At 40.8% G+C, this 11,666-nt stretch overlaps 1 protein-coding gene across 1 annotated transcript in view; it reads left to right on the top strand.

Moving 5' to 3' along the window:
* The first annotated feature begins 517 nt into the window (after nucleotides 1–517).
* The window catches only part of tbca (tubulin folding cofactor A), a 23,535-nt gene continuing 12,386 nt past the window's right edge, over nucleotides 518–11,666 (top strand). The window contains 1 exon segment of the mRNA NM_001170495.1: nucleotides 518–589. Coding sequence (NP_001163966.1) covers nucleotides 537–589 — 53 coding nt within the window. The 5' untranslated portion in view covers nucleotides 518–536.

Here is an 11,666-nt window from a genome sequence, read left to right as displayed (position 1 = left end):
CCCTGATGGGCCAGTCCCACACTGCTGTTCACACACAGCCACATACTTCCATGAAAAACCATGCCTGCTCCTCTCACACCAGGACCACAACACCATGGTTCAGCTTTCCTCCCTCCTAACTAATCTCATGAGCTATACCTTTATACATACAGTGTTATACACAAGTCACCTTGAGTGGAAGATATAGATATTACTTAGCTACTAGCCAAATGTCAGTATTACAACTTAAAACACTAAATGAGTCCAGTTTGCTAAGTTTTAATATGCAAAAAAATAACCCGAAAAAAATAAAAAAATAGACTTCTGTTTATCTGGAACCGGCCCGATTTACAAAGAGAAAGTAAGAACGCATGCGCAATGTAGCCGGAAAACTGAAAATGAATGCAGCCTTTATTCCATCCCCGGGGCCTGGGAGTCACGTGACTTGTCACCAAGGCAACAGCGAGCTGCGTCTCCGCGCTTCCCTCTCTCTCCCGGCGCCTCATTGTCCCCATTTAGTGACGTCATTCGACGTTCTGTCACTCTCCCCCGGTAACATGGCGGACCCACGCTTGAGGCAGATTAAGATCAAAACCGGTGTGGTGAAACGGTAAGAGGGGGGGGACTGAGAACTGAGAAGCGGGAAGAGGCCGCTTGTTTAGAGTCTGTGCCTATTACCGTATATATTGTATAATGTCTGAGTGCAGCTGGGTGGGGCTTCGGGGAGGCCCGGTTACTGCACTGTAGGCTGCTGGTTTCAGGCTGTTCTGTACAGCTCCCTGCTTTGCTGTAGGGTTGGGTTGTTGGGTGAGGGGAAGCTGAATGGAAACTGATGGGCCCAGTGCCCGTACATTATTGTAGTTTTACTAAAACATGTGCTGCCAGCCCTAGCTGCCAGCCAACTGCGTTATGAAACATGCCCTGGCCTGTGTAGTACGAAACGTTGAGCCACAAAACAAAGGTTTAAGAGTAAATGCAGGTTTCCAGGGAATGGAATCAGAGGATTCTCCACTCCTGACAGTAATATTACTGCATAGCCCCCAACATTGGGCAAAGAGAGAAACCATCACATTGACTTGTGTAGTGTGGTGGCATTTTATGGACATGCCAAATCTGTGTTCCCACAAAATTCTACACATATTCCTTTTTACATGGCTGGAATGTCAGACATATTGTGGCCCCAAACATTACATGGCACACTTGGGCCCCCAAGCATTTCAGGATATAGAGTGGCCCCAAACATTACATGGCACACTTGGGCCCCCAAGCATTTCAGGATATAGAGTGGCCCCAAACATTACATGGCACACTTGGGCCCCCAAGCATTTCAGGATATAGAGTGGCCCCAAACATTACATGGCACACTTGGGCCCCCAAGCATTTCAGGATATAGAGTGGCCCCAAACATTACATGGCACACTTGGGCCCCCAAGCATTTCACAACATAGAGTGGCCCCAAACATTACATGGCACACTTGGGCCCCCAAGCATTTCACAACATAGAGTGGCCCCAAACATTACATGGCACACTTGGGCCCCCAAGCATTTCAGGATATAGAGTGGCCCCAAACATTACATGGCACACTTGGGCCCCCAAGCATTTCAGGACACGCTGTGGCACCCCTGCATTTGATCACAGACACAGTTGTGAGCCCACCATTTATTTTATTACAGATTTAGTGACAGCCCAAACTTCACACCCTAAACCAACCAAGCTCCTTGGTCTCCAGGCAACAGTGCTTTATATATATACTTTCATGGAGCCGGATGGAAAATTGGACATTACAGGGCTGCGTGCTAGGTGACAAAACTCAGGATTCTCCCATGTAAAATGGCACTGTTGGGAGGGTATTCTACTGCAGAAATTGATTTAGAAGACTTGTCAGTAAGATGATAAATGCTGACAAGTTGGGACTGAGGGGGCAGTGCTGCTGGGAGGAAGAGGAGGAGAAGAAAAGGGTGCTTCATGCTGCACCAACTAGTCCCATTGCATGCTGGGTAAGGTAGTTTTCCAAAAACGTTATAGGCAACGCTTTAATAGCATCATTATCCAGAATGGACTGGGTACTGCCAAAGTGAGGATTCACTGAGAAAAATGAGAGGTAGGCCAGGCATTTAACGATAGTACATTTGGAGTTTTTATATTAATAAAAAATAAGTTTGGTGGGTTTCCAAAGTATTAACCTGCAGAAGTTTCAAAAACTAGAGTAATTCATGCCCAGGTGGGTTTGTACTTTGAAAACATGCCTCTGCTGTAAAGAAGTTGTTCAGTTTGGTGGAGACCCTGCCAGCCTGGTAACCCTGCCCAAGACCCACTTAAATTAAATAGTGCCAAATGATATCGGTCTTCATAAAGGCCTACAGTGGAAATAACAAGGGCTGATGGGAATTATCTTAGGATTGGAGCCACCAGGAGATTCTCTGATAGTTCAGTCTGATCCTGGGAACCATCTCTATAAAAAGCATAAAAAAAACCATTTAAAGGTTTTGTTGCAAGTTTCTGTTCTGGATAATGTATTGGAGGGCAACACTGTAAGTAGTATTTAGAGTAGTGTAATGATGCACAGACGGATATAATTGTTTTTTGATAGGCTAGAAAATTAGGCAGGAATGAAGGAGTAATTGGGGTGAATTTGGATGTAGAGCGTTTGGTATAATGCCTTAAATGATTACTGTATAACTTTGGACTCTTAAAGCATATGGAAGTGGCCATATATGGGCCAATCCCACAGGGTATCTAATCAATTGCCCAACAGGCTGAACTAGCAGATATCATACAAGGGGGCTTTTCTCTTCCCCGTCTGCTAATGCATCTTCCAATGGCCCTCATGGTGCAACTAGTAATTCGATAGTAATTACTGATACAGTATTTACAGTCAAATAATTTTCTTTATTTTGCATGTCCTTTAAATGAACATATCACAATTCAGTAGGGGGCGAAGCTCACATATCAGATGATACACTGTACTTTGATCCAGTGGGTGGTCATATGAGTTTAGCATATTTACATTTAAATTAGCAGTGATTGTTGATTGGAAGTTTGCCTATGCATCAACTGTTAGTGTGTTTATAGAAAGGTTAATGGCACAGAGGGTGAAATTGCCTTTCGGGTGGGCAACGAAACACAAACAAATTGCCTCCTCCTTGCCAGTAGAATTGCATGACTTTGTGAAAATGCAGAAGCAAGCTAGTGGCATTTTATTTGCTGGAGTGCGAAGATGGCAAACACTTCAGTTTGGAACAGTGAATCTGAAAAAATATATATATACAGCACAAAAGTATTGGCTTTTTACCTATTTTGTTACATTCCAACTTGCAATTAAAATGTTTCTTAATCTTATTTTATGTGATGGATCTGCACAAAATAGTCTAAGTTGTTGAAATGAGAAAAATTTATATAAAATTAAAAAAAAAAAAATAAATAAAAATGAAAATTGGCATGTGCATATGTATTTACCCCCTTTGCCATGAATCCCCTAAAAAGTCCTGGTGCAACCAATTACCTTCAAAAGTTACATAATTAGTGAAATGAAGTCTACCTGTGTGCAATCTAAGTGTCACATGATCTATCAGTATAGATAGTTGACTTGTTGAGAAGTACAGGTCAGGGTTGGGTTATAAAAATATATCCAAATCTTCGAGGATCCCCCGAGCACCATCAAATCCATCATCTACATCTCTTTCCTTGTGTCTCCGCACGTTCCTGGGCGACTCCTTCGTTCCTCGCAGAGCAACCGCTTGGTTGTGCCCCCCACTACTACTGCTGTTTCCCGCCTTAAACCTTTCTGCCTTGCTGCCCCTTACATTTGGAATGCCCTCCCTGATTTCCTCCGGAGAGAATCCTCCCTCAGTCTTTTTAAAACTAAACTTAAAGACTACCTTTTGGAGCATTCAACCAGCACCTGATCTGGGAACTGGCACTTTATATTGTAGTGTCACCCACTGTGACCTACAGCCCTTATATTTGCCTATTTGTGTCTGTAAGTTACCCTCCCATATAGATTGTAAGCTCTACGGGGCAGGGACCTCCATCCTCTTGTGTCTTTGACTCTTAACTTATTGCAACTGTATCTTGTATTTATTGTTATACTTTGTATTTATCTAATAATGTAATAACCCCCTGTTTGTATTAATGTATTCTACTGTACAGCACTGCGTACAGAAGTAGTGCTTTATAAATAAAGATGTATGTATGTATATCTTCAAATGGAAAGAACGTGGTACCACAACAAACCTGCCAAGAGAGGACCGCCCACCATAACTCACATACCGGGCAAGGAGGGCATTAATCGGAGAGGCAGCACAGAGACCAAAGATAACCCTGAAGGAGTTGCAGAGTTCCACAGCAGAGACTGGAGTATCTGTCCATAGGACCACAATACACTCTATAGAGCTGGGCTTTATGGAAGAGTGGACAGAAAAAAGCAGTTACTTAACGTTAAAATTAAGAAGGCATTTGAGTGACTCCCCAAATGTATGGAGGAAGGTGCTCTGGTCAGATGACACTAAAATTGAACTTTTAGGCGACCAAGGAAGATGCTATGTCTGGTGCAAACCCAACACATCCCATTACTCCAAGAACACCATCACCACAGTGAAACATGGTGGGGGCAGCATCATGCTGTGGGAATATTTTTCAGCAGGGACTGGGAAACTGGTCAGAGTCAATGGAAAGATGGTATTAAATACAGGGATATTCTTGAGCAAGACCCGTGTCAGTCTGCCTGTGATTTGAGACTGGGACGGAGGTTCACCTTCCAGCTGGACAATGAGCCAAAGCATACTGCTAAAGCAATACTCAAGGGGTTAAAAGGACAAGGAAAGGCTAGTAAAGAGTTAATATCAAGCTACAGGCATACCTTCAGTTATCTCAATAGTGCCCATAAGTCTCTCCATATTTCGCCTGTTCAGATAATCAGAAGCCTCACAGGAAGAAAAAATGCTGAGCTGTGTAAAGAAGATTCCCATAATTCCATGCTCCTTCACCCAGACCAAGACTGGCTTATCAGGAAGCACATGCGCATTTTACATATTCTGTGAGCGCGCTTTAAATCTCTTAAGTTGGAGCACTCGCCCTCCCAACGCACCTGTGACAATCCCACTATGAGCTCTTGCATCAAGGGGGAGGGAGAATATTCGCGCATGCACATTCAGTTAAGCGGCGCCATGTTGGACTAATTTAAATATCCAACATGGTGGCCGCAATAGTTGATAAACAGCATTTAGAAAAATCGGAGAGTGCTCAAAAAAAATACTGGCTATAAAGGTAAAAAAATGTAGCGATCAGCTACAGAGCCCTATGCATTTATGGGGGGGGGGGGGGGTTTAACCCTTTCCTTCTCCTTTAAAGGAGAAGGAAAGGCAAAGTCACTTGGGGTGCCAAAATGTTAGGCACCCCCAAGTGACTTCAATTGCTTACCTTTTACCCTGGGCTGGTGCCGCTGTTAGGAGAGAACAGCACCAGCCCGGGGTACCTGCAGCGCTTCGTCCTTCCTGATCGATCACACGTGCATGCGCAGTAGAGTGAATAGTGGAACTTTAACAGAGAGGTCGGCTTTTCACTCTACTGTGCATGCGTTTGTCCGGGACATTCGGCAGCAGCGCAAGGAGGAAGCGCTCTCGACAGGTACCCCGGGCTGTTGCTGTTTTCTCCGAACAGGGGCACCAGCCCGGGTACGAGGTAAGCGATTTGTCACTTGGGGGTGCCTAACATTTTGGCACCCCCAAGTGACTTTGCCTTTCCTTCTCCTTTAAGGGCATTTACATGTGTTGGAATGGCCTAGTTAAAGTCCAGACCTCCATCCAATTGAGAATCTGTGGTTAGACTTGAAGATTTCTGTTCACAAGCGAAAACCATCTAACATGAAGGAGCTGGAGCAGTTTTGCCTTGAGGAATGGGCAAAAAATCCCAGTGGCAAGAGACACCCCGAAATGCCATCCCACCGGCTAGAATGTAAATCGCGCCGAAATCATAGAAGTTTCCTCTCAGGGCAACTCGCTGTGTATGCTATCCCACCGGTAATTTACATTCTAGCCGGTGGGATGGCATTTTGGGGAGATTTTTTGAGCGGCGACTAATCTCCCCGTCTGTCACAGCTCTAAAGCTTCTTTTTAACCATGGCCATTGGTTTTCGGAGTGTGTGTTTTATCTAAGAAATTTCCCTGCAGTGTCTACCAGAAATACAGCAGGGCACCAGGGCTAGTAAAGAACAGTTGTGTCTTCCAATAAAAATAAATGTTCTTTCTTCTAAAGAAAAGTCTGCCTAGTGTGGCTCGCAATAGATAATATATTTTAACACTCGACTTTGACTATATGATTGAATTTTAAAGAACAAAGGGATCCTCTTAAAACAAACGTGAAGGCATCTTCGTGCTTTGGTTCTCTTTGCTTCTATCTCATTAATTGCATAAAACATCCTTAAATATGTCTTTTTCTATTCATTTGGAGCTAATAATGGATTGCAATTTAAAGTGAATAAAGAGTGCTCGGGGCATGCCAAAACAGCACTGACACTGTCCTATTGTTTCCTTCTGATTAAATGAAAGTGACACCAGTAGATTAGAATGAGACTAAGACAATTCACATTGCAATTGTGTTAGTTTAACTTTAACAATCTTTTAACACTCTTGTTTAAATGTAGCTGACATACCATAATTACAAATCTACAAGCCTTGATTAAAGAATTTTACATCTGAACCTATGGGGATCGTGTATTGATTTCTTCTCCCCTCCTCTCAAACAAACCATTTTTTACCTATTGCAAAATTGTGAATCATTTGCACAAATCATGTGTTGTTTTGCTGATGTAAATATTATCTGCTGAAAAACAGGAAAGTTAGTGAAATAGAAAAATGCCTGTTTATTTAGAAAGGAGGGAATGCTGGCCAGAGGAGGTAAAGACAGTAGAAGATGTTGCTGTATATACAAATAAAATAGGGACAATTGCACACTGGGTGTTTTGTCACCTGCAGCTATCACCTCTTGCATGGACAACAAGAGCCCCCAAATATCCTTGTATAGGTGTGGGGTCTGTTATCAGGAAACCCATTATCCAGAAAGCTCTGAATTATGGGAAGGCCATCTTCCATAGACTTTATTATAATCAAATCACATTTTTAAAAATGATTCCCTTTTTCTCAGTTATAATAAAACAGTACCTGTACTTGGTCCCAACTAAGATATAATGAATCCTTATTGGGGGCAGAACAGCCCTATTGGGTTTATTTAATGGTTAAATGATTCCCTTTTCTCTGTAATAATAAAACAGTACCTGTACTTGATCCCAACTAAGATATAATTATCCCTTATTGGGGGCAGAACAGCCCTATTGGGTTTATTTAATGGTTAAATGATTCCCTTTTCTCTGTAATAATAAAACAGTACCTGTACTTGGTCCCAACTAAGATATAATTAATCCTTATTGGAGGCAAAACAATTCTGTTCCCATAACCAGAAAACTCCAGGTCCAGAGTATTATGGATAACAGGTCTTCTACTTTTATTGCCAAGAATATGAATCATTGAATGCATGCCAGTCTAATCACCAAATCATGCATAAATGATCCTTTCTGAGTTTTATGTATTTGTGTAAAGTGACTGTAGCCACAATATGTGCCTTAATCTCGCAGACTAGGGCTATCAAGCTGTGCTTATATGTAGAGTAATTACAGGATCTAATATCCGGAATGCTTGGGCCTGGGGTTTTCAGATGAGGGATTTTTGCATAATTGGGATCTCCTCCATACCTTAAGTCTGCTAAAAATTATTTAAACATTAAATAAACCCAAATAGGATTGGTTTGCCGCCAGTATGAAGTCATGTAGCTTAGTTGCTATCAAGTACAAGGTACTGATTTATTATTATAGAAAATGCGAGTTAAGCTTCAAATTGGCTCTATGGGTGATGACCTTCCTGCAACTGGGAACTTTCTGGACAATGGGTTTCCAGGTAACCAATGCCATGGGATCCGTTAAGTCAGCGATGTAACTTTAACCACATTGTAGGCAGTCTTGGGCTCCCTTAATGTTATAGCTTGGTTTTTTTTTTTGTTTTGTTCCATTTGATATTATAAGGGGAAAAACATTTTTTACAGTTTTGCCATTTTGAATTTATATCTCGTAGTGTAAAATGAAAAAGTGTAGCTATGGGAAATTTATGACAGCTAGTACTATGGGGCTGATAACTGATAAACCCATCCAGGGAGTCCAGGAAGGTGCCTAGTAGATGGATCTTTTTTGTATTTATCAAAAGCTGAGATTAGTAATATAGTTCCTAGGCAGAAATAACTGTGTGCACAGTTTGGATATATTTGGTTGTCTAATTTCAGGCATTATTAGCTTTTATGGTGATATATTGATACCTTATTTTTAGTGCCTTTCTGGGCCATGTAAAGCATGCATGATCTGTTTTGATTGGAAATGTTTACAAATCTGGATTCTTATTTATTAAGTCCCATATTTAATTCTCCTTCCTTTGCTCATTATTTTTGGTCTAATATCTCTTTAGACAATTAAAAATGCAACCAAGGTTAATCATTTTTCAGAAATGTAATTTGGTCTAGAATGGTTTTAGTCTCATGTTTCCATATCTGTGATGGAATATATTCAGCAATCATAAAAAATATATTGTCAACATTTTTTCTTGAAGTGTTGCAAACATTTTCACATGCTGTGGGCTGAGGCAGCCTGGGCAGTGGCATTTAATGAGCAATGGAAGTGAGCATATCTACGTTATATACAGTGTACAGTGCACCTTTCTGTGGCTCTTGGTGGAAAGTGTCCTGCTATACTGTACATATATGCCAGCCTAAGGCTGGATTGATTATCCTAAATATTAGGACAATAAAAGAATCGTTGCTTTAAGCAATTGTTGCCACTATGAAGCTGCATTTCAAAATTAGTAATGGAATAGTACACTGGAATGTCACTTTATTGCCATTAATTCTTTCATCCAGGATGGATTCTAGCTTTTTTAAGGCATGGACATTTTCACATCTGTGCTTAGAAGAAATGTAGAAAGGAATGGCTGATATAGACCTATTGCTCTACAACTTGAACCTTTACCCAAGGAAGTGATGGCATCAGAGTAGGGTAAGTTGAAGGAAGAGAGGCGACAGTGCTGTATTTGAGGAAGAGATGCAGAATGAACTGGGAGATCCAACCGGAACCTGATTCTATTTGCCCCCCCCCCCCCCCCACTACCTTCTGTGGCCCCTGGAATCCACCCATCAGTAAGGGTCTCTTGTGGGCACTTGCCTTGTGGGAGCTGAAGGCCTACACTAGTTTAGTACAGAATTCTGCTTCCATGATACTGCAGCCTACCCCACCGAGTTTTGTCCATGCAAACACTTAGAAATGATAGAAAATTGATTTTGCTGTTCTTGAGATGGAACTTTCCATACAAAGACATTTCAGAAATGTGAAGGAAGCTGAAAGATAAAGGTGTGGTTTTAACCTCAAAAATTGTGTACAGTTTGGAGCGTGTATAATTGGAGGAATGCTGCCAGCATGCGTTCATAATGGAAAGATCATGCCTGAAACATTTCAGGAAAATCTTTTAGCAGATTAACAAATTGGAAGGAGACCACTCAGCATTGTAGAGCAGCACGTCTTTAATAAAATACCTCCATTTGAGGTGGTGCAAAATCTGTTAAGCATGCATCCTAACGTGATTGTAATGTGTATTATTGTAATATATTTTGTCTTTAAGTGATGATTAGACAAGAGCTCAGCTGGAAATATATTGTTCTTTGTACAAATGTAACCTTCATATAGTTTATTATTGTAAGTTGTAAGATTGTTTGGTTTAATAATAACACGTTCATCCATGGGCTGTATCTAAAGAGAAATTACTGAAGGTAAATTTTGATTCCGTTGAATCTGTACTATTTTGCTCTGTTGGTTATAGTTGCATGGCAAAGAGAGACGATTACATTAAAGGGGTTGTTCGCCTTCAGGTTAACTTTTAGTATGTTATTGAATGGTCTATTCTTAGCAAGTTACCAATTGGTCTTCATTTTTTTCATTATAGTTTTAGAGCTATTTGCCTTAATCGTCTGACTCTTTCCAGCTTTCAAATGGGGGTTACTGATCCCAACAGCCAAAAAACTAATTCTCTGTGAGGCTACAATTGTATTATTATTGTTACTTTTTATTACTTATCTTTCTATTTAGGCCCCCTCTATTTATATTCCTGTCTTTCTTTCAAGCCACTGACTGGTTCCCAGGTTAAACTGGACCCTAGCAACCATTTTGCTGCTGAAATTCTAAACTGAAGAGCTGCTGAACAAAAAGCTAAATAACTCAAAACCTGCAAATAATAAAAAATGACAACCAATTGCAAATTGTCTCAGAATAGCAGTGTCTACATCATACTAAAAGTTAATTTAAAGGTGAACAACCCCTTTAACCACTGCTCTATTCCTTCTGTTCAAATCAACCCATTACTTCTGGCTCGTAATCCAAGCAAGGGAAGCGCCAATGTGAGGAGCGCGCCTTGTATATGAGGAGCACGGGGAACTTGTTATGGCACCGTATATGTGAGTATATAGTTTATATACTTGTATATATACACTATACTTATACAGTATATAGTGTAAAATATATACTTATATACAAGTATATAGTTTAGTATGGCAGCTTACTTATCCTTCCCAAACTTGCCTGACAGTTAAAAAAAAAAAACACCCTAGGCTTATACTCGAGTCAATAAGTTTTTCCAGTTTTCTTAGGTAAAATTAGGTACCTCGGCTTATATTCCGATCGGCTTATACTCGAGTATATACGGTATATCACACAGTGTAATTAGTTTTATAACAACTTGGCTACTAGCGATGGAAGGTTATTAGAGTGTGTTTGGGGTTTTGTATGCTCCACAAAAGAAATACTAGAAAAGGACAATACCTTCAACTATTCATTCAGTGCTTTTCTTTTAGTGTTCTCACTTTCACTGATAAGGTTATGTTTATCGCTTCCGTGTCTGAAACGTGGGCTGTTGGTATTATGGTGATTTGCATGAACTGGTCATGTGAGTGGCACTTATTTAGGTAATTAAAGGAATGAAATCCTGCTTCATCCAAATAAACCATTTTCATAAAAATATACATTCTGAGTAGTATGTGCCATTAAGTAATCCTAAATAGAAAATTTTACATTTTTAGTATTAAGGATATGATTCACAGTGCACCCAAACAGACCAAGGAAAAAAGTCCATCAAGTTCAGCCCTTCCAAGTGAACCCAGCACCCATAAACCCATACTGACCTATCTATCCACTCACATACAGACCCATACTGACCTATCTATCCACTCACATACAGACCCATACTGACCTATCTATCCACTCACATACAGACCCATACTGACCTATCTATCCACTCACATACAGACCCATACTGACCTATCTATCCACTCACATACAGACCCACACTGACCTATCTATACACTCACATACAGACCCATACTGACCTATCTATCCACTTACATACTGACCCATACTGACCTATCTATCCACTCACATACAGACCCATACTGACCTATCTATCCACTCACATACAGACCCATACTGACCTATCTATCCACTCACATACAGACCCATACTGACCTATCTATCCACTCACATACTGACCTATCTACACACTCACATACAGACCCATACTGACCTATCTATCCACTCACATACAGACCCACA

This window comes from Xenopus tropicalis, chromosome 1 (genome assembly GCF_000004195.4).
Source record: "Xenopus tropicalis strain Nigerian chromosome 1, UCB_Xtro_10.0, whole genome shotgun sequence".
Taxonomy (NCBI): domain Eukaryota; kingdom Metazoa; phylum Chordata; class Amphibia; order Anura; family Pipidae; genus Xenopus; species Xenopus tropicalis.
The sequence above is the reverse complement of the archived record's forward strand: the minus strand, read 5'-3'. Positions and strand labels throughout refer to the sequence as shown.